At 39.3% G+C, this 26,389-nt stretch overlaps 1 protein-coding gene across 1 annotated transcript; it reads left to right on the top strand.

Moving 5' to 3' along the window:
* Positions 1-365: 365 nt before the first annotated feature.
* Positions 366-26,389, top strand: LOC110582109 (ubiquitin-conjugating enzyme E2 Q2; the record flags this gene model as incomplete). Its single annotated transcript, XM_044912189.1, has 5 exons — positions 366-834; positions 12,068-12,169; positions 16,655-16,759; positions 22,680-22,736; positions 26,245-26,389. Coding segments are annotated over exons 1-5 (595 nt in total), but the record flags the coding sequence as incomplete, so codon positions are not given.

The raw sequence follows: 26,389 nt of genomic DNA, 5'->3' as shown, positions 1-26,389 counted from the left end.
TGAGTGGGTGGCTCTGGCAGAGCCTAGCGGAGGAGCCGCCCCCAGGGGCCGGCGCGCGTCCGCAGCCGCGCCGACGTGGCCGGCGCTATAGGCCGCGCACGTGGCCGGCCCCTCGGCTTGGAGGCGGAGGCGCGCAGGGGGTTTCCTAATCCTCCAGGTGATCAGGCCCCGAGGAGCCAGCCGGCCCCGAGCCTCGCGTCCGAGGGCAAGAGGAGCGAAGGAGATGGACCCGGCAGTAGAGGGCTGGGTCAAGGCGAGGAGGGGGCGGCCAGGCGAGCCCGCGCGCAGGCCGCGTGCACGCGCCGGAACCGGGGCGCGCGGGGCGCGCCGGGGCGGGGAGGGGGTGGGGGCGGGGTGGGGGCAGCTCTTTCCCAGGCGGTAGCGGGGGCGGTGTCGCTGTTGCCCTTTTAAGCCGCGGGGCCGCGGTCTCCTGCCGGCGGAGTCAGTTACAAAGAGAGCAGCCGCCCGCCGAGGCCTCGGTGCCCCTAGCCATTTTTCAGCCGCGATCCGACGCGGGCCTCGGCGGCGGGGAGAGGCGGAGCCGCGAGAGTGCGGCCCCAGGCCGGCCCTGTGGGGCGGTAGCGGCCGTGACGGCGGCTCTGGGCCCGGCTCCCCTTTCGCACCCCTCCTGCCGGAGATGAGGGGAAGATGTCCGTGTCAGGGCTCAAGGCCGAGTTGAAGTTCCTGGCGTCCATCTTCGACAAGAACCACGAGCGATTCCGCATCGTCAGCTGGAAGCTGGACGAGCTGCATTGCCAGTTCCTGCTGCCGCCTCCGGCACCGCCGAGCAGCCCGCACTCGCCGCCGCCGCTCACACTCCACTGCAACATCACGGTGAGGCGCCTGGCCTCAGCCCCTCGGAGCCCGGCGAGGGCGAAAGGGGCGCTCCGAGTCCCCGGACAAAAGGGAATTGGTCTGGTAGAGGCCCCTTGGTTCCCGGGGCCCCGGGCGGGGCGGATCCGCCCCTTTCCCCGGCAAGGGGCCCAGCCCAGGCCCAGCCTTGCAAGAGCGAGGCTTGGGTGGGAGGGGGCAGGCGGCGCGTTTCTCCGCTTTTCCCGCGGGGCTGGTTTTGGGGCTGGCCCCTCTCAGCCGCCTTCTCCGCGCTTCGGGGTGGGAGACCGCGGCGGCCCTTGCCCTCGCCGGGTCGCCATGGCTGTTCACAGCCGGCCTGCCCCCGGGGCCGCGGCGACGCAAATCGACTTTGGCTGTTGGAGCCCCGGCAGGGAAGGGGGAAGGCCCTCAAGTTTTAACGCCTTACTCTTCAGTCAGGTTTCCCTCGTCTTGCTTATTCAGCCGGTTATTTTTAAGTTTTTGTTTAAGGAAAAACTGATACTGAAAACTGATGCATTTGATGGGGGAAAAGTTCAGAATGCAGCCTCTAGTACTGTTTGAATTATCCCCTTCCTGCTGGCCTTGCTCCGCGCGTACGTGTTTCCGAAAGGCGCTTTGTACCTGGATTCGGCAGGTGGTGGTATCGGTGTTTGCTTACGTAGCCCCTCCTGTGTGTAAGCCTTTAAAATTACCTGCAGCCCAAAGGAGATATTTGCCCAGGTCTTCTTCCCAGAAAGATTATTTTATGTCACAAAGCCAAAAAGGCAGTTTAAAGCTCACTCTTTGGTTTAAATTGGAAGCTCGTTAGAAATCCGGGGCTTGGTAAGGTGATCTAAGTGTTTAATAAGTTTTTTCGTGAATGTGTATGATGAAACCGTTCATGGTGAAAGTGATTTAGGGTATTGTTCCAAACTGCAGAATGAACTTCTTGTAGCAGGAGTCAAGGTGGTAGTTTTATGTTCATTCGAACCATGTCTGGTGTCTTTGAATCCTTTTGGTTAAGTCAGTGGGCTACTCAGGTGCCTAAAGTGTTCTGGTCTGGTACTCGAGAGTTTGGAAAGGGCTTGGAGTTACGATAATTGACATTAAAATAATTTCCAGAAAATCTGGGGGAGCAGGTGTGTATTGGGGGGGAAATACAAGTGCTGTACTGAGGAGAGAAGTCATTTATTGAGCATCTAAGTGTTCTGTTCTAGGCACTGGTTTTGCAAAACTGGGCAGAGCAGTCCCTGCTTTCAGAACTAAATCTTCTTGGGGGAAGAGTTTTATATAACCAAGTGTTACTAAGTTCTATGGTGTCATTATGAAAGCCAAAGAGAGCAATTAATTTTGAGTTTGGTGGTTGGGTGGTGCTTCAGAGAAGGCTTTGGTGAGAGGCTGACGTTGGAGTTGGGCTTTCACAGGTAAGTAGAATCTTGGGAGTGGAAGCACATTTCAGGCAGAGGAAACTATCCAGAAAAGACACCAGTGCTTGAGAAAATGCTTTGCTTAGGAGTAGACAAATTATGAGGATATAGGCTGGTAAAGGAGAAGATATTCCAAGAATGGGAAACAGGAAGTGGTAGTGAGCATGAAGGAGACTGGCCTGTATGGTGATTGTTCTGGTAGAAATTGGGGTATGGCCCGGAAAAGGTAGGGGTAGTTTGCATGATAGAATACTGAACTTGTAGGCTGTGGGGAGCTACTAAATTACTGAGGTAGGTTGGAAAAATGTGTTTGCTATCTAGCACTAGGGGTAGTTCTCTACAGTGTGTGGTATTAGGAAACGTGTGTGTATGGTTTTGGTTATCTCAGGTGCTGTAAGGTAGTGTTGCTGCTGTGCTGGCAGTCTGCCACAACAAAGAATTATCCCACTTCAAATGCCAGCACAGTCCCCACCGAGAACCATAGAGCAGGCTGATAGGAGTCAGCTGCACACAGAATACTACGTGAAGACCTGGATTAGGAAATGGAGCAAGGAGTGAATTAGAGACACCCAGTGAAAGGAGGATTTGGTAGAGACTTGTATAATGGTAGTATAGTAGAAACTACTCAAAATTATGACAGGTATTATCAGAAGATAATTATCATGGTGGATACTCAGTGTATATGAGTGTGTATTAATTTTTTATGGGAAAATATCAAACATATACAAAAGGTGAGTAGTGTGGAGAACTTCCATGTATTCAGCCTCAACAGTGATAAATTTTTGGCCAATCTTACTTCATCTGTACCCCACCTCAGATTATTTTGAAGCAGGTTCCTGACCTGTCACTTCATCTGTAAATATTTCAGTGAGTATCTCTAAAAGATAAGACTCTTTAAGCCTAGGTAAGTGTTTTGATAAAATCTACATGGCTTGCTTGTGCTGGTACCATTTTCTTAGAAGGGAAAGAGCAAAGAAAAAACAGTGTTGGATTTCCTGTCTATTGTGTTTGTGAATTGCTAGTCTCTAAAAGATTATAGTTCTTAAAAAAAAATGAGTTTGATCTGTTCTTTAATTTTTCCTCTTACTTCCTTATTCCCAAATATTTGTTGAGCTCTTCTACATGCCAGGCCCTGTCTTTTCCATTGCTCACCAAGAAGCATACTTACACAGTTTAAGTTTTGAGTAAACGGCACCTCACAAATTGTTTCCTTACACTCATGCGTGCCAGTTTCTGAATAATCTTCTAAAGATACTCTGCCCCTTTTTCTTTCAGGCTTCTGAATCTGTTTTTCCCATGTGGAATGTGCCCCTTACCCCACCCCCGTCTGTCCTTCCACGTTTGACCATCCCTTAAGGCTCTTCTAGGAAGTCGTATTCAGTTCCTGCTGGTATTTATTTCCCCTTCCTCCCTTCTGTAATCTTTACTATTTACTGCTTTGGTTATGTGTCCTTATGTCCTATTACAATAGTTTTAGATTTTTTTTTTGTAAGTCTTTTTTTATGATGGCAGGGGAGAATAGTCTCTAATCATGCTTTTCATCTTCCATTCAGTAAATGCTCAGTAAGTACTTGTTCTATTTTAGTTATATTCTGTATGAACAAAAATCTTAACTGTTGTCTAAGTTAACTGCCAAGAGTTTGTCAAAAGTGCAGAGATAACATCAATATATATTTTAAATATCTAAATACTTAACAGGTCACTGGATGGGAAATCTGTAATTTGATTTCATATGAAAGACTATCTTAAGAAGGAGAAAACAGAACTTACATAGATGTTTTACTCTTTAGGCCAAGGGAATTGAGCTAAATCTTTTTCGGTTATATAAATTTGTCCTAATCTTAAATATGAAGGGAAAGAATGCTATTTTGAACCTCAGGGAGTCTTTTTTATTACTTGTTTTGTGTGAACTCATGATATGAAGGAGTGTCATGCAAACAGATCTAATTGCCAGTTAGTGCTAACATTCAGTTGTTAACGCTCACACCTAAAAGCAAAGCAGCTTGTTTTAGTAACCTGTGTGGCCTTATTGGGAGCTAGTATATGGCATTCTTTTAGTCCTTTTGAAATATTTAACATAACTTGGCAACTTCATTTCTCCTTATATGGACTTCTTGACATCTGGTAACTCTTGGTAGGCAATCAGTATTTCAGAGTGAAAAATTCCCCCCCCCATGTAAATTAGCTGGTAAACAAATAAAACTTTATGCTGATTTTATTGTTTGTGTGGCATAAACCATTACTCTTCTTGCATGAGTGGCTATTTACTAGGCTACTTGTGGTAGCACATTTTTAATTTTGCTAATTAAATTTCTCTTGGTCATATCCACAGTCCCCTTTCCCCTCCCCACCTCACCACCAACAGCAAGGCACTAAAATAACAAATGTTAGAGCTCTGAGAGAAAAAGGTTTAGTCTATACTTAGTAGTTGGGACTTTCAGCAAATCACTTTTTCTACTGTTTTTCTGTAAAGTAGACAATACTTTTTGTCCTTCATGAAAGCTTATAAAGAAAAGCTCTTTAACAATAACAATGTTCTCTACAAATATGAAATTGATGGGGTCATTTGTGGCTGAATAACATTTTATTTTGAAAATGGTTTCTTTTTTTTTTTTTTTTTTTTTTAAAGATTTTATTTGTTTATTTGAGACAGAGAGAATGAGAGACAGAGAGCATGAGAGGGAGGAGGGTCAGAGGGAGAAGCAGACTCCCTGCCGAGCAGGGAGCCCGATGCGGGACTCGATCCCGGGACTCCAGGATCATGACCTGAGCCGAAGGCAGTCGCTTAACCAACTGAGCCACCCAGGCACCCCTGAAAATGGTTTCTAACAACTTTTCATGGGAAATAAATCAATGCTGTTAATTTCTTAATTTTTCATGTTTCTAGTCTTTACGCTGATTAAAAAGTAGCCCCACCAAGGTTATACAAAGAAAATCATGAACCAACTTGGTTAAAGAGCCCAAGACCTTGGGGCGCCTGGGTGGCTCAGTCAGTTAAGCATCTGCCTTTGGCTCAGGTCATGATCCCAGGGTCCTGGGATTGAGTCCTGCATCGGGCTCCCTACTCAGTGGGGAGTCTGCTTCTCGCTCTCCCTCTGCCTGCCGCTCTCTCTCTCTCTGTCAAATAAATAAACAAAATCTTAAAAAAAAAAAAAAAAAGACCCTGAGACCTTTTCTTTGGTCTGCTGTCCTGGGACGGATTACCTTTCCAAATTGAACACCTGGAGAATCATTTGGAAATAGCAGAACTGTCATGTTAAGCACCTAAGCGGTACTTTAAGCCTGGAGGAATCATTGTTTTCATTCATCTGACCAATTTATAATAGAGTCAACTTCCTAGTCATTATCTATCTATCCTCCTCTACCCCATTTTTATGCCTGTCCTTGAAAGAACAGGTACATGAAGAAGAAACTTAGGTTTCCATTTTATGAATGGTGTATGCCTTAGTAACCCGATTTTTTTGTTGTTGTTGTTAAACTTCTTTAGACCTGGAAAAGATTAGATAGATAAATGTCAGCTAGTTGAGGGGTGGGGAATTGAATTGAAACAGTCACTGCCAAATGTAAAGCATTACTGGAGAGCCAGAGTAATGAAGCAGAGTCCCCTTTGCCAAGGCCATTGTAACAGTGTTCTGTGTTCTCTTCTAAAAGATTATTCTGAAAGACGCAGTAGACTCAGAATCAAGGAAACTGTCTGTTTCTGCAGATCAGGTGGTTTGAATCTTCAGCACCTTTATTTTCTCTGCCTCAGTTTAATTAGAATGATGTTTTGATTTTTCATTCTTCCTTTGTGGGCTCTGATAATATTACTTAGTTGTTTCCTTGCAAAATGATTAGCAGGGAGCACTCTCTTTTGGTAGCTTTTTTTCCTCCCAATGTCAGAGCATTCAGGGGTGCCTGGGTGGCTCAGCTAGTTAAGCCTCTGCACTCAGCGGGGAGTCTGCTTGAAGATTCTCTCCCTCGCTCCTCCTCCATCTCACGCCTGGGTGTGCGCCCGCTCTCTAAAAACAAATAAGTCTTTAAAAAAAATAAATGTCAGAGCATTTAGACTTTTCTTAGAGTACTATATGGTGATTCTGTTGGTTTCATTCTCCACCCCACATTTACTGAACAACAAAGTGTGAAAGTAATGTGACCCATAACTGGCCTCTGGAAGAATTACAACTGTTAGACTTCTGAACCTTCAACAGAAAGTTATATGCATCCGTGTTCAAAAAGTGATGAAGTCCTTGGAGATGGCCATGTTCTATTATTTGGAAAGATAGTAGAGACTGAGCATTCTGGCAGGCAGTTTTGCTGGCTGGTGCTTGATACAGAGCCACACATTGGTGTCTTACTGGATTTGTGTAGAAAATAGATGCAGAAAGTTATTTCTTTCTTTTTTTTTTAAAGATTTTATTTATTCATTTATTTGAGAGAGTGAGAGAGAGAGAGCACATGAGAGGGGGGAAAGTCAGAGGGAGAAGCAGACTCCCTGCCGAGCAGGGAGCCCGATGCGGGACTCCATCCCGGGACTCCAGGATCATGACCTGAGCTGAAGGCAGTCGCTTAACCACCTGAGCCACCCAGGCACCCCCAGAAAGTTATTCCTGAATAAGACTGCTGGTTTCTGTGTTGTGTTTTGTTTTGTTTTTTTTCTATTTTAAATAATGCTTTGGACATTAATAGCTAGAGCTAAATCATTATGCATATAGGTAATATCCTTTGAAACTTTCCTAGAAGTGATGGCTTCCCATTCTTATTGATGAATTGGTTTCTGGAGCTTTAACAAATTATATTGGATAGGAACTTTTTTTTTCTTCCAGGTAGAAGCTTTTATTTAACAGATTGGTAAAAATGTTAGCAAGTGTGCAGTGAAATGGGTGTTCTCACAGTCGTGGCAGAAAATACAAATATCTACGACCCTTGAGAAATTGGTTTACATAAACCCTCTCTGTTTTAGCAAGATATAAATATTGACTATCCCAGGCTGACTGGTCCTTATGACTCCAGAGCTCCCAGAAGAATTTTAGTCCTGGAGAAGACCTAGATTTGTCTGGCTTAGCCCATCTTACAGCTAACTACTGGGAGTGGAATGGGCTCATAGAGACCTGTGACCAAGTTTTGGGTCAAGGGAGAGAGATGGAAAGATGGGAAGGAATTAGGGAAACTAGCTCCAGTGGAACCACGTAGGTTAATATAGAATGGTGAAGGGATGTTTCTTCCAAGGAAAACATTCTGGGCTGGGCTGCAGGAGGTGTGGAGAAGGCCGCTGTTCTAAAACTTTTGGAGTCAAAACTTTTATACTGTTTAAAAGTGAGGGGTGTCTGGGTGACAGTCAGTTAAGCATCTGATTCTTGGTTTCGGCTCAGGCCCTGATCTCAGTGTGGTGAGATTGAGTCCCACATGGGACCCACATGCTTAAAACTGACTCTTTCCCCCCTGCCCCTTACGCCCTCTAAAATAAAATAAATTAAAAAAAACAAAAAAAGTGTACTGAGGGCCCAAGGAGCTTTTATGTAGGTTACCTATCAATATTTATCATTAGAAATTAAAGCAAATATTTAAAATATTCATTGAAGTAAACATTTTAATAAAATATTATGGGAAATGGCCATATTTTGTAAACTAAAACATTTTAGTGAGAATAGTGGCATAATTTTACATTTCTTTAAATCTCTTTGATATCTGGTCTGTCATTTGTTTCTGCATTCAGTCTGTAAGGGTATTTGTTTTGGTTGAAATAATATGAAGAAAATTCAGCCTCACAAATATTTGGCTGGGAAAAGTAGGAATATTTTAATAGCCATTTAGATAATTGTAGATATTCTTCTTGGATATTTCACTAAAACGTGGTCTTATAAAGATTTTATTTGACAGAGAGAGACACAGTGAGAGAGGGAACACAAGCAGGGGTAGTGGAGAGGGAGAATCAGGTTTCCTGCTGAACAGAGAGCCCAATGCGGGGCTCATCCCAGGACCCTGGGATCATGACCTGAGCTGAAGGCAGACCTTAATGACTAAGCCACCCAGGCACCCCAAACTTGATCTTTCTTGAACTGTGAATGGATCTTCTGTCCTTGCGTGATTTATAACCTCATGTATTCATCACTTGGAAAATATGGTTCACTGAAATCTAAATGTTGAAATGTTTCATTATATAGTATGAGGACATTATATTAAGATCACCAGCAACCTCATCAGAATATTCTTAGACAGCTCTCAAGCTCATAGCAGTGGATACAGATTTTCCAAAATTCTAATTTTTGCTTGAAAGCTTGAATTTTATCATTGGCAATAAATACTGTCCTTTGTTTTCCTTGAAATGACATACTCTATTCATTTTTGAGAAAATGTCAGAAACCTGAGTTGAAATAACCATTGCCTGTCAGTCATCCTTTCGGGTAAAATTGGTGTTCCTTTAAAGTGGTTAGTTCACTTCACAACTCAGTCACACAAATGCTTTTTCTCAAGTATTCTGTAAGAGTTCTCATGTGTGCATTCCATTTCATCAGTTGCAATATTAAAAAGACCTATATAAGGATTGAGATTTTGTAAAAGAACTTTTACTACTTATTCACAGACATTCTTAAGTAAAACCTCTTTTTTTCTTTGTCTTTTAAACATCTTAAATGCATAGTGGTGAAGAATACCATGACTCCAAGTGTAGTTTGGTGTCACTGCCTTTATTTGTGCTAAGGTTCCAGCAGTTTTACCTAGGGGCTTGAGGGCCCCACTTTGAAAATTATTGACGTAGTTGCTTAGGCCTATAAATCCTATCTTCTCATGTACAGGATTAGAAGAGCATGTCATAAGCAGGAACTGATCTCAGTAATTTTTGTTGTTGTTATGGTGCTCATATTATGGTTTTAAGGGGTTTTAGTCCAGAGCAACAATTCATATATTTTATTTTGCTTATGTAGAATTAGACAAACACTAATCTACACAGTGAAATTCTAAAATTTAGTTGGGTGGTTTTTTTGTTTTTGTTTTTTCCTGTTTTGTTTTTTGGAACTAAGGTCTAGGTGGTATATTCCAAACTAGGCTGAAGAATTTGAAGAAGAAAATGCAATACTCAATAAGTAGTTTTCTCTAAGAACCCAGGATTAATTTTGAAGATAGTTTTTCTTTTAGTCTGTGAATAGCTTTGGGACACACTGAAAATTAGAGAAATGAGAATACAAAATAAACCATTATTGAATAGATCTAATGATTTCTTTCTTCAGTACAGTTTTTTGTTCTATAAAGAACATTTGGTGAAGTGCTTCAAAAATAGTTTCTTTGGCTTCAACTATATTGTAATTGAGATTATAGTTCTCAGAGCAATGCTTCTTTAATACTGTGTTTCTGAAAAATTGTTTTTCCATAACTAGAACCTAATTGTTTGGCAGCTAGTATCTAATAATAGTGACTTTTTCCTAATTTATAATAGAAAACAGTACAGAGTAAATGTCTATTAGTAGGTGAAAGCATGTAATGCTTTTTTCCGTTAACCTTTAAAAATCAACACATGTAATGGTACTTTAAAAAATATGTAACTATAGCATTTCTTGTAAGTACAGTTTGCGATGGAATAAAATTGTTCAGTTTGCGATGGAATAAAATATTAGAATTTTATGGGGTTTGAATTAGTTATATATTGCTCTGTAACAAATGTAGCACCCTAAAACAGCAACATTATCTCACAGTCTCTGTGGGTCAGGGATCTGTGCATGGCTTATCAGGGTTCCCTGGCTTCCAGTCTCTCTCAAGGCAGTAAAGGTGTTGGCTAGTGCTGAAGTCATCTCAGAGTGAGACTGGGAGAGACTCTCTTCCAAACTCATTCATGTAGTTTTGGTAGGATTAATCTCCTTACAGGCCTCAGGTCTGAGGGCAGCAGTTGGTCAGAGGCCTTGCTCAATCTCTTCCCATGTGGCTGTGGGCTTCTCCATAGGGAGATGGCTTCATTGCAGGGGGAAGGGGGGTAAATGAAAGAGCAGGAGAGGGTGAGCAACACAGAAATTCTCATCTTTTTGTAACCTAATCCTAGAGGTGATATCACATTATTTACTGTATTGTTTGCTAGAAGTGAGTCTAGGGAAGGGAATTAAGGGTATGAATACCAGGTTAGGATTATTGGGACCATTTTAGAGGTTGCCCACTACAGTGTTCAAGAACATCATTGACCTCAGAGCTGTAGCACACAGACAGTGGCTGTACAAGGAGGCTGCCTGTCTCAAAAGCCCAGCTTCTGTGGCAAGTGAAAGCTGTATGTACCATATGGTCACTATATCGCTGTTTGTTCTGACTTCTAACACCAGAGATATTTAAGGAATAATCTTAACCTCATTTAAGGAATCTGTTCCTTTAGAAACTACATCCCTCCCTACAATCTGAGAAGGGTTGGAAATTATTAGGAAAAAGGCAAAATTAGGGCGCCTGGGTGGCTCAGTTGGTTAAGCGACTGCCTTCGGCTCAGGTCATGATCCCAGGGTCCTGGGATCGAGCCCCGCATCGGGCTCCCAGCTCAGCGAGAAGCCTGCTTCTCCCTCTCCCACTCCCCCTGCTTGTGTTCCCTCTCTCACTGTCTCTCTCTCTGTCAAATAAATAAATAAAATCTTTAAAAAAAAAAAAAAGCAAAATTAAATGGGATTGATTCCCCCCCCCTCTTTTTAGGGCCGATATTCTAATGGAGAAAAATCTCAAAGTAACTTCTGTAATTATTTAGAGAACAGGGAATATAGGGAGTAAGAAGATTTTTAAAAATCATTTTAGCATTTATAAGGATTTAAAAATATGTGCCTAGATTATACTCCTTTGCTTTACCTTTAAAAATTGAGTTAGATCTCATGTAGATAAAGTTTAGAAATATAGCTTTATTATATTAAAAAGCAAAAGTAGTATGGTTTGAATTTATAAATTATGCTTCAAGGTTGGGAGGTGGCTGCTTTTTTTTGTTTTTTGTTTTTTTCTTTTTGAGGGACTTATTTGATTCCAGATTTTAAAGCCTTTAAAAAATGTTAAAGCTGGAGAATCCAGGCCATGATTGACCTTTCTTTGTAAAGGAAGGAAGCCCATCTTTCCTGGTACCTGAGTACCAATTTTTTTTCAGCTTGTGATAAAACCTAACTTTTGCAGTATTCCTTTTCTATTTTAAATGCTACTACCTACTGGGTAAACTACTTTTTTTGCTTGATTTTTTTTTTTTTTTTTTTTTTATTTTTTTTTTAAAGATTTTATTTATTTATTTGAGAGAGAGAGAATGAGAGAGAGAGAACACCTGAGAGGGGATAGGGTCAGAGGACGAAGCAGACTCCCTGCCGAGCAGGAAGCCCGATGTGGGACTCGATCCCGGGACTCCAGGATCATGACCTGAGCTGAAGGCAGTCGCTTAACCAACTGAGCCACCCAGGCGCCCTTTTGCTTGATTTTTAAATGTTTAAATTATGTAACATGGAGCAGGCAAAATTACACCATAAAACTGTTTTTAAAAAATTCACAAAAAGAGGGGGCGCCTGGGTGGCTCAGTCGGTTAAGCGGCTGCCTTCGGCTCAGGTCATGATCCCACGGTCCTGGGATTGAGCCCTGCATCGGGCTCCCTGCTCAGCGGGGAGCCTGCTTCTCCCTCTCCGTCTGCCTGCCTCTCTGCCTACTTGTTCTCTCTCTCTATCTCTCTGTCAAATAGATAAATAAAATCTTAAAAAAAAAAAAAATCTACGAAAGAAATTTTTCTCCATGAATGATTTTAATGTGTTGTTTTTCTTCTCCTTGATATATTTTAGTTGTCATCTTGCCATGTGGTGGTATAGTTAACTTGCATTTCCAGATTAGTCCATATGTAAATGTGTTTAACATGGGTGTCTCTGTAACAGGAATCTTACCCATCTTCTTCACCAATATGGTTTGTGGACTCTGATGACCCAAATCTGACATCAGTGCTGGAACGTCTAGAAGATACTAAGAGCAACAATTCGGTGAGAAAATAAGCCAACCTACTATTTTTTTCCCCCCTAAAGAACGTTATATGTAGAACTTAAGTGTTAAGAGGTAATATGATATAGAAAAGCCTGATTAATGATTATTTGATAATCTTAAAGGAGCTAAAGACCAGTTTTGTTTGTTTGTCTATTTTTTGGCCTTCAAATTCTGTACTACTTGATATCTTTTTTATTCCCCATAGGTTAAACTTAATTTAGATGAGGAGTTAGGTGGTCTCTTTTCAGTGAATTCTGATTTTAAACCAACCAGACATTTTTGGTAGGGAACACTAGCCAAGGTGGAAGATAGAAAAAGAAAAAAAGACTGAGGTGGATGTGAGGGGAAATAATGCTAGAATGACATCAGTGCTAGTGTTAGGGAATTGCTTTCTCTCTCAGAAGTCTGTAACTGCAGTAATAGTCATAGGTATAAAAAGAAAATGCATTTTTTTTTTTTGCTTTTTTTTTAATATATGAAGAAATGTAACTTTCCATTTTACAAAAAATTTAAAAATCAGTTTTCTTTGATTATAAAACTAAGCGACTATTGTGAGAGCGCTTAGTAAAATAAAGGGAAATAAGATTTCTGCCTGATATAACCACTGTTGACATGTTAGCTATTTTCTATCCATATTTTTCCCTTGCTAGTAAAATACATGGACTCTAATAAATATGTTTAAATAGTTGAGGTCATATTCTATATAGTTTTATATCCTTTTTTAAAATTAACATGGAATGAAAGATTTGACTGCTATCTTCCTAGATGGCAGACTGCATATTATAAATATGTCTGTTACCTCCGTAGTTTCATGTTAATTTATAAATTGAATGCAATTAATCCCAACAGTCTTATTTTGGGACTCTAAAGTTGGTTTTAAAGAGTAAATAAAAAAATAGTTGAAAAAAGTAATGAGGAGAGACTTGTCCAATTAGGTGTTAAATAAAAATATTATGGGGCACCTGGGTGGCTCAGTTGGTTAAGCGACTGCCTTTGGCTCAGGTCATGATCCTGGAGTCTCAGGATTGAGTCCCACATCAGGCTCCCTGCTCAGCAGGGAGTCTGCTTCTCCCTCTCATGCTCTCTGTCTCTCATTCTCTCTCTCGCAAATAAATAAAAAATCTTAAAAGAAAAAAATTAAAAAAAATAAAAATATTATGTACTGGCAATGGACTGGACATATAAAGACAATAGAAGTTTAAAAACACTCATGCAATTGAGAATTCAGAATAAGTTAAAATACTCAATAAGGAAAAGGTGGATTATTCTATAAATATCATTGGGAGAACTGACCATTTAGGGAAGACCACCTGCCTTGGTCTTTCCTGAGCTCTTAGCTCAGATTTTTGTTAAAATAAGTTACAGGTGGTTTAAACACATCTATTCTTAAAATTAACAACAGAATAAATCAGTTTGAGGAGTATTTTAAGAGTAGAGGCTGGTCTGGAGAGCCATGAAGGTTAGAGGTAAAAATAAAAAGCTAGACAGATACAAGTTCATATTTCCAGTAGGGGAGTGACAAGACAGGGAAAGATAGCCCTCTTACTCCTTTTAGGAGGTTAACTCTAAAAAGATCTACAGATACAAGTTTTGTAATAGTAGAAATGATTGGGTTATTTTTCAGTGTCTAAAATTTTTCCTCAAAAAATGCTCACAAAATGAAATGACATAGGACATAAAATTGGGTCTCATTTTATTTTTTAAAGATTAATGTATTTACATAAAAGAAGAAAACCAGATTACCTTCTACTCTTATAGTCTCTGCCAGTTATTTCATAACCTAGTTTTTTGACAGAATAAGTTGTATTTCCTCACTTTTGCTTTACTTAATTCATTTTAATCTGGATTCTGCCTTCATTGTTGCACTAAAATTTTTTATGTCTAGGTGCCAAATCCACGGAATCCTTTTTTAACCCTAAAATTGACCTCTCTGCAGCACTTTGTTAGTGGTGATTGTTCCTTTGTTGAAACATTCCTCCATTTAACAAACATTTATTAAAGTCTACCAGTCAAAAGCTGGTTAAATAAAAGCTGCTGTGTATAGTTTTATGATAGAGTATTATATTGTAGTTAAAAATAATGCAGCCAGTCTTTCCATAGGAATGCATACAACTTTCGAAGTTATGTAAGTGAAAAGGCAAGGCATAGAATATTGTTTATAGGGCGCCTGGGTGGCTCAGTTGGTTAAGCGACTGCCTTCAGCTCAGGTCATGATCCTGGAGTCCCGGGATCGAGTCCCGCATCGGGCTCCCTGCTCGGCGGGGAGTCTGCTTCTCCCTCTGACCCTCCTCCCTCTCATGCTCTCTGTCTCTCATTCTCTCTGTCTCAAATAAATAAAAAAATCTTTAAAAAAAAAAAATATTGTTTATAATCTGGCCCCTTTTGCAAACAGTGTTGTAAAAAATAAAAAAATCTGTATCTGTGTGGGTTTATACATACTTTTCTCTTCCTGGGTGTGTACAGGAAACTGTTAATAGTAGAACAGAGAGAAGTATCTTTTTTTAATTGGCTGGCTTCTATGCCAGGCTCTGTGATAAGTGGTGGGTACAAAAGTCAAGTCCTATCCCTGTCCTCTGGGAACTGATAATCTTAGGAGAACTTCCATCAGATTACTGTCTCCTATTTTTATCTCTTAATACCCTGCCTTGGTCTTCCCTGAGCTCTTGTTCCTTGGTCTGCCTCTTCTCATTCCATGCTTTCTCCGAGAAATCTCTTTTACTACTATTGCTTAAATCATGGTCTGTATTCCAGGGATTTCTAAATCTTTACCTTTAGCTAAAATTTATCTCCTGAGTTTCAAACCCATATATCTATCTATATATCCTGCAGATCCAGGGAATCTCACTTGGATGTGCCATGGCTGTTCAAAATGATTATATCTAAATTTAAACTTCCCTACCTTGTGACACTCCAGCACCCCCATTGAATTCCCCTTAGTAATTCTCTTTGTGATTGTGAGTGGGACAAGATGAAATAATGAAGCTTGTCCCACCCATGGCTGAACCAGGAAACTAAAAGTTCTTTTTTATGCCTGTATTTCCTCATACCTCCCTTCTCCAAACTACCTAGTAAGGTTTTAATACTTGTCCATCTACCTTCTAAATATTTCTTAAATCTTTTCCCACCATCTTAGTTTCTTCCATCCTTCAAATGCTTTTTTGGGGGAGTTGAAATTCCTGAAAGATGTACAACCCTATTTTTCTTGTTGCTTGGTATTACTACCACATTGCTGCCTCTCCCACAGCACTCCCTTAGCTCTTCCTTTGCCAAGGGTTGGAGTGTCTGGTTCTGTGTCCAGGTCAACCTTTCTCATCTTCATTATGTTCTTGAAACAAAACAGAGCTTATTGGAGGGGTAAATCCACAGTGCCTTTTAAGCTTGACGGTTTTTGTTTGTTTGTTTGTTTTTATCCTAATCTACTGCTCAGCTTTCCTAATTTCTGCTTGTTCCTTTGGCAACTTTGGAAAGTCTTATTCTTTCTTTGTTGACCCATTCTAATCCTGTTTCTGTTTTCTAGTCTTTCATAAACCTGCTTTTTCATCTCTTTTCCTGGTCAGAGACATCCAGGAAACTGTTCCTGACCAGGTGAAGTAAATTACTTGATTAGCTCCAGGTAAGGTCTACTAAGTATTGAACATTGTTCTTAAACCATAATTCCTAAACGTATACATTGAAAAGTTTTTTTATTTCAACAATGAAAAACATGTTCATAAACATAACTTACCTTGCTTCTTTGCTTGAAGTAAATATGCTTACAAAACAATCTGGATGTAAAAATGGGAATTTAATGAGATACTCCTTGCAAAGTTTTCCTAGTGCATTTTTTTCCCTTTCTTTTTTTTTTTTTGACAGATGCTTAAGAACCTACTAAGTGCCAAGTGTTTTCACAAAAGGTTTCATTTAATCTTTACCATTATAAGAAGTTTTTAATTTCCTTGTTTTACAGATGGGGACCTCAAACTCAGGGAATTAGGTGCTATATCCAAGATCCTTTAGATTCCAAGAGTCTGTCTACTAGACCACATTTGCCTCTACTTTTAAATGAATATGACTGGAATGTATAATTTTATAACCCGTGTGTAACAACACTGCCTCTGGGTTTGTTTGTTTGCTTTTTTTTTTTTTTTTTTGTCTTGTCGCCTCATTAATGTAAGTGTATTCTTGTCTGAAGTCGTAAGTTTCTAAGAAAAGGAGTTAGCAGTTGAAAATTCGACAATATCTGGAGCTCTCCTTCCTCAGGCTTTTTGTTGTTGTCATTCTGCTAGGTATTAGTTATAGGGATTGTACTCAAGCCATAGTAACTTTCTTATACTAGCAGCCCCTAAAAATATTTCGTAAAGACTGTTATTTTATCTGTAGGCTGTAATTGAGCAGTAACAAACTTTTTTCATTTCCTACTGGATTGGTTACAGTAGTCATAGCATTATTCATGTCTTCTAAGGGCTCTTTAACATAATGCTTATTTACTGAAATGTGTTTTGTAGCTTCGTCAGCAATTGAAGTGGTTGATATGTGAACTCTGCAGATTATATAACCTTCCTAAGCACCTGGATGTTGAGATGCTAGATCAACCAATACCCACGGGTCAGGTAAAGTAAAAATTCTCTAGTGTTCAAGAGCTAAAATAAATTGTCTCAAGCAGAAGTAAAACTAGGATGATTTTTCTTCTTATTATGCAATTTATTTAGAAGGTGTTGGATTGTTTGTTTTATTTTAGATACTAAAAATAACCTGTTTACTCTTTGGAGCTGCTGGTATTTACTATGACAGGGAAGCAACTGCCTCCCTCCCCACTACCACCTTTTTGTTGTTAACATTCCTGATTTCCATAACTGTTCCTTCAGTTGTTTGCCTTTGCTTATTCATTTACCTTCACCTGGAATGCCATCTCCTTTTAAGCCTATCTCTGCTTCTTAAGGCTTAACCCAAATGTTACTTCCTCTAGTGCCCAGAAGTGCCCACTAGTTCACCACCACCTGTAACTTTTCTAGATTTCCAGATTTACCTATTTAGGGCATAATTTACTGACTTTGTACTATAAATAAGGATTTAGCTGTTATACCACCTACCTTCCCACCCATCTCCCTTCCTAAAACACCATTATATTTAGTCATATGAATAATCACTGTTTATCATTAGGACTTTGTAGTGTAGAGTTTTCTATTGTGACATTTCTTGTAGAGCTCTTTGTTTTGCAGTGTGTCCTCCTCATAATAATAATTCTTAGTTTAAAAAGTCATGTTCTGGGGCGCCTGGGTGGCTCAGTCAGTTAAGCGTCTGCCTTCGGCTCAGGTCACAGTCCCAGGGTCCTGGGTTCTAGCCCAGTATCAGGCACCCTGCTCAGCGGGGAGCCTGCTTCTCTCTCTCCCCCCCCCCCCGCCCCCGCTGCTCTTCCTGCTTGTGCTCTCACTCTCACTCTCACTGTCAAATAAATAAATAAATAAAATCTTAAAAAAAAAAAAAAAGTGATACTCTGGCTCTTTTCTTCGAGCTCTTGGCTCTTCTAGAGCCTTTGGTTCTTTTGCACCAGTCTTGGCAGGTTGTTCTCTGGGCTGGCTGTGCAGCTGTCATCTTGAAATTTTTGTCTCCTCTGCTAGTGTGGATCTATTGTTACCTGGTCTCATGTCATCTTTCTTGCTTACCCTTTCTCATTTTGCCTGAGTACATCTTCAAGTAAAATTCTAGCATGAAGGAGTAGTACATTTTTTGAGTTCTGACATCAAAAAGTATATGACCAGACCACCATAGGGTTGAATCTTGGTTCTGCTTATTAGCTGTATAACCTTGTGATAATTACCCAACCACTGTGTGCATCAGTTTCTTTTTAAAACGGGGGAAATAGTAGTACCTATATTTTGCGGGGAGCTATGAAGATTAAATGAGTTAGTATATGTAAATAATTTAGAGCAGTGCATGGTTTATAGTAAATGCCCAGTAAATGTTAACTGCTATTATATTTTACTTTGCATTTGGTTGATGGTTAGGTTGAATATATAATTCTGGGTTAAAAATCATTTTTCCTCAGAATTTCAAAGACTGTTCTGCTATCTTCTAGCCAATGGTGTTGTTTAATTTAAGCCTGATGCCATTCTAAGTCTTACTCATCTATGCGTGACTTGGGAAACTTTTAAGAGATTGTCTTGGTGTTCTCAGATATCACAATGGTGTATTTTTAGTTGTGGTTTTTTGTTTTTGTTTTTTCATTGTTGCTGGACACTCAGTATGGATGTGTCTTTTCAAATGTGGGTTCCTTTATCTTTCTCCTTGGGTAAGTGTTCTTGTATTTTTTTCTGTGATAACTTCCTCCTTTCCATTTTATTTGTTCACTTTTAGAATGCCTACTAATGGGATTTTAGACCTCTTTGCTTGAGTCTTTGTATCTTTTATATTATCTCCATATTCACATTTTAATTTCAAATTCTGAAAGTTTTTCCTTCAATTTTTAAAAATTTTATTTGGACAGCATAACTTTTTGGTTGTGTTTTATTTACTGCTGCTTAACCTCTTACCCCAAACTTAATTTATTCTATTTATCACAGTTGTGTGGGCTGATTAGGCTTAGCTGGACAGTTTTTTTCTGCTGACCTCACTGCACATTCAGATAGTGGCTGGGACTGGTGGTCATGACCTGAGCCGAAGGCAGACACTTAACGGACTGAGCCACCCAGGCATCCCTAAAGTCTAGGACAGTTTAAATAAAAATTCAGCTGGGTCCAATTTTGCCTCCCATGAGCTATCTGGAGATAATTTTGGTTGTCACAACTGGCTGAGGGGAGTGCTATGGGTGTTTTGTGGGTAGAGGGGATGTTACTAAATGTCTTACATGACAAAGAATTATCTAGCCCAAAATATCGGTACTTCCAAGATTGAGAAACCATGGTTTAAATAAACATCTGAGCCTCATCTGTTTTTCTCTTTTTCTGTATATTAGTCTTCATTTTTTCCATTCCTCTAGTCATTTTTAGTAATTTTAGATTCTAAAAAAATCACTTCATCTGTACTTTTGAATCTATGGTTATGAAGCTCTTTTCATTTCTAAAGTTGTTTTCTTTACCATGATTACTTGTCAGAAGCTTGTCTGTTTTATTATACTGGTCTTTTGAAAGAATCAGTCCTTTTATTTTTTTAAATCTAATTTTCTTTTTCATTTTTGTGTGTGTCTTAACTCTTTTTTTCTTTTGCCTTTCTAGTTTATTGGACCACTGTGATTTAAATTGCTTTAACAAACATGTAAAGGTACACATTTTCTTCTGCATGCTATTTCACTTCATGGCATAGGTTTTAAGATTTAGTATATTTATTTTCTAAATAGTTTGTATTTCCTAAGTGATTTCATTCCATCTTTTGTTCATATTGCTTTGTTATATTTCACAAGAAGTTGTATAGGTGTAGAAAACATATAAACATGAGCGTTAATAGTTACAGTAAATACCTGGGAACTACCACCCAGCCCTGACCCAGGTGAAGAAACAGACTATTGCTAGTACTACAAACCTTCTGCACGTTCCTTCCAGATGATCATTCCCTTCAATGCTAATCTTTTCCTTTTCCCTAGTTTTTATCATATATATCTGCATTTCTGAACAATATGATTTAGTATTGACTTTTTAAGCTTCATATTGAGTCATACTATATGTGTGTTCTTTGTCTTTTGCTTAACATTGTGTGTTAAATTTATTCATATGTGTAGCTGTGGTTCTTTTTCATTGCTGTATTTATTCCATTCTTTGAACATACCATTACAGATTTATCATTTGAGTTGATTGCACTTTGCTATTAGGAACAGTGTGGGGCGCCTACTTGGCACTGTTGGTTAAGCGTCTGACTCTTGGTTTTGGCTCAGGTCATGCTCTCAGGGTTGTGAAGTTGAGCCCCACATTAGCCTCCGCACTCAGAGCAGAGTCAGCTCAAGATTCTCTCTCTCCCTCTCCCTCTGTTCTCCTGGTTGTGCTTGCGCTCTCTCTCACTCCCTCTCTCAAAGAAATAAATCTGTCTCTAAAAAAAAAAAAAAGGAACAGTGTGCTACCATAATCATTCTTGTCCATATTTTGTGGGATACCTGTGTAAGCATTTTTCTGGGCACATACTTAGAAGTTGGATTACTGGAGCAATTTCTTCTTAAACCTAAGAGTTCTTTAGAAAAAGTTTTTAACATTCTCAGGTGGCCTTTGGGCTATTTTTAGTTTTTCACTATTTACAATATGGCCTGTAACTTCTCAGCTGAATTATCAACAATTGCTTAAACTTAACCATTGGTGTTACTATGTCTTTGCTTATTGCTGTATCTTATATTCCATGGTTGCTTCCTACTCTGAAAATAGATCCCTACTAACGTTCTCTATTGTTATTTTTAGAAAGGATTTCTAGGAATGCGTGGAGAGTGTTCCTTGAATACTCAGTGTCTGTTTTTATTATTCATTCAACCCCTATCCATCTGATTCTGTGCAAAGTACTCTATAGAGGTGCTGAGGATCCAGTGGCAAAGAAACAGATATGGTGCCTGTCCCGATGGAACTAGACATAGAATTCTAAGTTCATAATTGAGTCTCTTCTAGGTTCTTTACGCTTTTATCTTCCAGTATTTATTGTTACAGATGAAAAGCCTGATGTCTGGTTCTTCTTTTCCTATATATTTGTTTTCTTTCTGGAAGTTGGTATGGTTTTTTCTTTAACTGTGAAGTATAGGGTTTTACTTTTCAGTATTCCTTTGGGGCATTCAGAGCCACTTAATATTCTGAAGTCTTTCTTTAGCTTGACAACCTTTGTCTCTTATTTCTTTCCCTCAGTCTTATGGGTAAATAGCGGATGAATATTAGTTCTGGGTATTCCTATCTCCCATTTCCCGTAACTCTTCTATTTCAGTACCCCTTCCTCTCCCCACCCCCTATCTCCCTTTTTCTCCATATTCTAAGGGAATGTCACAATTTGGTCATCTTCTTAATCATAAATGTTTTGTTGATTCAAATCCATTGTGCTCTCTGGTCCTTCTACTAAGTGTTTTTTTCCTTTATCTTTTTTTTTTTTGAAGAGGAAATCTTTTTTATTTCCCAGAACTGTCTTTTCCTTTGCATGGTTATCTTTTTTATGTTTTGTGGATACAATATCTTCTCAAGTACTGCTAAGAATTCCAATTAGATTTTTTTTGTTTTATTTTCTTCATTAATAATGCTTCAGGTCACTTGTTCTGTTTGTTTGACTTGGTGCCTTTTTTCCAGAGTGCCAGTTTTCTTCAAATGTCTGGTGATACTTGGTCATCTGCTCATTTATAGATGAGGTATACCATTGATCACATTGTCAGTGATTGATGTGAGTGCCCTCAGTAATTGTCACTCTTCTCTGCCTGGTTTGTACACCTGTGCTCTGGCTATGGCTTGTGAATGGAGAGGTACTAGCAGGCAGACTTTCCAGCTCCTGAGTTCAAGGAAGAGATGAGTGAGTTAGATTTTGCTGCTGTGTTGAGTTATATTTTTAAAAATGTCTTTTCTCTGTGGTTCTGACACTTATACTAAGAGGCCATCAAGTTACGCCTCCTATGTAAGAAAGTGATCCTTGGGGCACCTGGGTGGCTCAGTCGTTAAGCGTCCGCCTTCGGCTCAGGTCATGATCTCAGGGTCCTGGGATCGAGCCCCACATCGGGCTCCCTGCCCCACGGGAAGCCTGCTTCTCCCTCTACCATTCCCCCTGCTTGTGTTCCCTCTCTAGCTGTGTCTGTCTCTGTCAAATAAATAAAATCTTAAAAAAAAAAATCCTTACCAGCTGTAGTTGGAACAAATACAGCAAGTATTTCTAGAAGGAAAAAAAAAATCATACTAACTTTATGCATTGTGTTGTGAACTCTGCTCTGGTTCAGAAAACTTGTCTTTTTGAACTCTGCCAAAACTAGGTCTGAAGGCCCTTCCTAAAACCCCATCAGATTATTTGTGAATGAGTGGTAAATTGTAGAGAAGTATTCTGTGGTAAATGACATGTTGTAGAAAAGAAAAATGGCTCTTTAGTGAAATGGTGATCATTTTACAATTTTGTAGTTTTGTAAAACATCTACTCCTTTATGACACATTTTACGTTTTAAAATGTGAGGAATATATGGAAAGATTTAGGCTTTTCAAAGTTAAAAAGGTAGATATTTTAAGGAACCTATGGTTTGGGATATTTGTTTTAAGTGAAAGAAGCCATTCATTGACCTTATATACATAGCCATAGGTATAAAATGTTTTCTTATTTTAAATTAGACTATTTAAAATTTTTTTCCAGTTTTGCTTTATATTGGACTAATTGCTGTTGTTTATTCTCAAGGCATCTATCAAGTTGAATCGTTCAAAAAACATTTTTTTTTAAAGCTGATAAATATTGTCACATCAAACCTGGATTTAAAAGTAAATATTCAACTTTAATAAATTCTATTAGTGGAACTATAGTGACAGATGACTGATAATTTGTCCCTAAAGTCTTCTAATGTCCTCAGTATGTGCTTATTCTGTGCAGCCCTAGCAAATTGGTTTTGTTTTTCAGAATGGGACCACAGAAGAAGTGACTTCAGAAGAGGAGGAAGAGGAAGAGATGGCTGAAGTAGGTATTTTATGTAAGAATCACGTTTTATAAATACCGTATCTTCATTTTTGAATATTTTTGAATCTCCTTTATAAACCAGTGTTAATGTGGAATAATGAAAACCCCATTGCATTTGAAATTGAATATAATTTCTAAAATCTGGCTTTAGTTTTAATTAATGATGTTTTTGAGCAAAATGTTTGATTTCCTAGAAAATCTCTTAACATTTAGCATTAAAATTATATTTACATTTAATAGTAATCAATGCTTAACCCATATTTGGTTATTTTTAAGAAGAGGAACTACTAAGTTTCAAAAATTCTGAATTTAAATAAAAGGAGAATTTGAGAACGTTTCAGGGACTACTCATTAGAAGTAATAAAGCTATCTCATGTTGAAAAACCATCTAAGAATTTGGTAGGGCAGATTCTAAGACCTTGACCTTAGGCCAGTTTAGTTACCAGGCACTGATATAATTTTAGAGGTTTTCAGACTCTGAAGCTTTGTGTTTAAATTCTGTGTCTCTTCATTGACCATGTAAAAGGTATTTGAGTTCCACAGTCTTGATTTTAAAACCTTCTTACTGGTTTGGATCTTAGAATTAATTCAGGTTATTACCTTATTTTCTTGATGTGCAAAATCCAAATCTTAAATACACTTCTTAGAATGCCTTAAAACTAAAGAAGTAGTTGTGGTTTGTTTTGTGAGTCTGGGAGCAAAATAATTCTTTTTTTTTAAGATTTTATTTATTTATTTTACAAAATGAGAGAGACCACAAGCAGTGGGGGAGGGGTACAGGGAGAGGGAGAAGCAGGCTCCCCACCAAGCAGGGAGCCCGATACAGGGCTCGATCCCACGACCCTGAAATCATGACCGGAGCTGAAGGCAGATGCCTAACTGACTAAGCCCCTCATTTGTCTCCAAGATAATTCTTAACACTGTCTAATTTGTATGATTTTTTTGGGATAGTTTGTTTTTCACATTTTCATGCAGTGTAATTTAGGTAGAATAAACTGCGGGAAAATAGTAAACCTTTTCCATGGGTTTGGTGTCCAGTGAAATAGAGATTCTACTCAGAGTTTATGTACTTCTCATTTTTTTCCTTTGCAAGATAATATAAAGAAGGGACAGCAACGTTTAGGGAAATCTAGAAAGATAGGATCCTGGATTTCAGAGATGTCAGATTAAGATAGAAAATATAATCTAGGTAATGAAAATAATGGTAAAAAAGGCACAGAGCAAGCTTTGGGCATGGTGTGTTTAGGTGCATTGGAGATTGACGTGTTGGAGTCATGGAAAGCAAGTTTGGCTAGAAAAGCAGATGGCTTAAAGTCTTGAATTAGAGACAAATATGTTTATATTTGGTGTGATTGTTGAGAAAAAGGCCTTGAGCAGAGAATAGTGTGCTGAGAATGTTGTTTTATAAAGATAATCTGCACAGAACAGAATTCATCATTAATACTCAAGTGGAGAAGATTTTTGGATAGGAATGTGGCTGAGTTTAAAGGTGGAGGAGGAAGAGGAGATCCAGACTAAGGACATTTCTGAAGAAAATAAGTGTGGAATAGAACATTGGGGCTGCAAGGTACCAATCAGGGGAGGGAGCTCCATGAAACATGGAGTCATGGACAGAGTCTCAATAAGAAAGGAATGTTAATAGGGGTTGAGGAGATGAGAGTCTAAAGAAAAAGACCATTGGGTCTGGATGGAAGTGGTTTTTAAACTGGTCTACAAATCACAGTGAATTAGTTTCCTTAAAAAAATGGAGATAGTAATTATCAGCTACTCCTTTAGAGATTTTGATGATTGAAGTAAAGAGAAGTTAAGATGATAGAAAAAGGTTAGGATTTTAAAAGTTCTGCATAGATTTGTTTAAACAGGAGTAGATGATATGGAAAAGGAGGAAGGAGAATGATGTAGTGATTACAGATGTTAGCCAAGGGCTGCTATTCAAATTCATAGTCTAATTTTTTCCCTAATTATAAGAATCAGTAGGTGCTCACTACAGAAAACTTGGAAAAGAAAGAAAAGCACTAAATGTCTCTAGAGATTATTATTTCAGTATATGTCCTTCTAGCCTCTTTTTTTTTTTTTTAAAGATTTTATTTATTTATTTGACAGAGAGAGAGCGAGAGCAGGAACACAAGCAGGGGAAGTGGGAGAGGGAGAAGCAGGCTTCCTGAGGAGCAGGGAGCCCGATGCAGGACTCGATCCCAGGATGCTGGGATCAAGACCTGAGCCGAAGGCAGATGCTTAACGACTGAGCCACCCAGGCGCCCTCTAGCCTCTTTTTTTTTTCTGTCCTTATTTTAGCATGACTGAGAAACAAAGATTGTATTCTTTGTTTTTCATTGCATTATTTTTTCCATTTAATACATTTTATTTAACCTAATATATTTAAATTATTGTTATTTCAACATGTGATATAAAACAAAATTATGAGGCCTTCATATTTTTTCTCACTAAGTCTTCCGAATCGGGTGTGGACTGTACATTTACAGCACATCTGAGTTCAGACTAGCCACATTCCAAGTGCTCAGCAGCTGCAAGAAACAAGGGTCTGCCCTGCTGGACAGCACAGCTCTAACTAGTATAGGCCCTGTGGTCGCCCAGGGGTGCCCAGCCCACAGCTCAACCCAGGGTTGTGGTGGGGTCCCCCCCGGTGGGTTCTCAGGTTTGGGTTTGGGGCTGCTGCACTGCCTCCCCCCCCAGGCAGCAGCCAGAAACAGCTGAGACCCAGTTGAGCACAGAACCTGGCGCCCACAGTGGCCAACTTTGTCCACTCACAGTGCCACCATCCTTACCACACTTTTGTTTCATTATTGATGCAGAAGAAACAATTATGCTATGTTGGCATTTTAATGGTCTTCTAATATTCCATGGAACTGAGTTACCTGCTCTGGGTTTTTGTTTTGTTTTGTTTTTAATATTTATTTGAGACAGAGAGCGCCCGAGCAAGTGCAAGTGCGAGCGGGAGAGAGGGGCGGATGGGAGAGGGAGAGAATCTCAAGCAGACTCCACACTGAGCGGAGGGCCTGCCACTGGGCTCCATGACCTGAGCTGAGCTGAGATCAAGAGTCGGATGCTTAACCAACTGAGCCACCCAAGACCCCCCTGCTCTGGTATTTTTGCACATGCAGTTTTGTGAGGGGGTTTGTGGCTATAAAGTTTAAATAGGCATCTTTATCCCCAAGTCTGTGTTCACATTTTAAATTAGTTCCTTACAATAGATTTCTACAAGTCAAGTTACTGGAACAAAGCATAAATAAGGTTCTTTATACCTAGTGCTAAACTGTTTCAAAAGTTCCTCTTAATAGGAGACTTTTTTGGTAATAGTTATGACTTTACAAATCTATTAAATATGCTTTACTCAGTTTGTAGCTTTTAAGCAAAATGTAAGATCTAAAAGGAGGGAACCTGAACTGAATGTGAAGGCTTTTTTCCCTTCCCCATTCTCTGTTCCCTGTCGAATCAAGAATAATTTAACTTTTGCATAAGTTTCAATAAGCTAATATTTTTCACGTAGGATATAGAAGACTTGGATCACTATGAGATGAAGGAAGAAGAGCCTGTTAGTGGAAAAAAATCAGAGGATGAAGGAATTGAAAAAGAAAACTTGGCAATACTAGAGAAAATTAGGAAGACTCAAAGGCAAGACCATCTCAATGTAA

This window comes from Neomonachus schauinslandi, unplaced genomic scaffold (assembly GCF_002201575.2).
Source record: "Neomonachus schauinslandi unplaced genomic scaffold, ASM220157v2 HiC_scaffold_346, whole genome shotgun sequence".
Taxonomy (NCBI): Eukaryota; Metazoa; Chordata; class Mammalia; order Carnivora; family Phocidae; genus Neomonachus; species Neomonachus schauinslandi.
The sequence above is the reverse complement of the archived record's forward strand: the minus strand, read 5'-3'. Positions and strand labels throughout refer to the sequence as shown.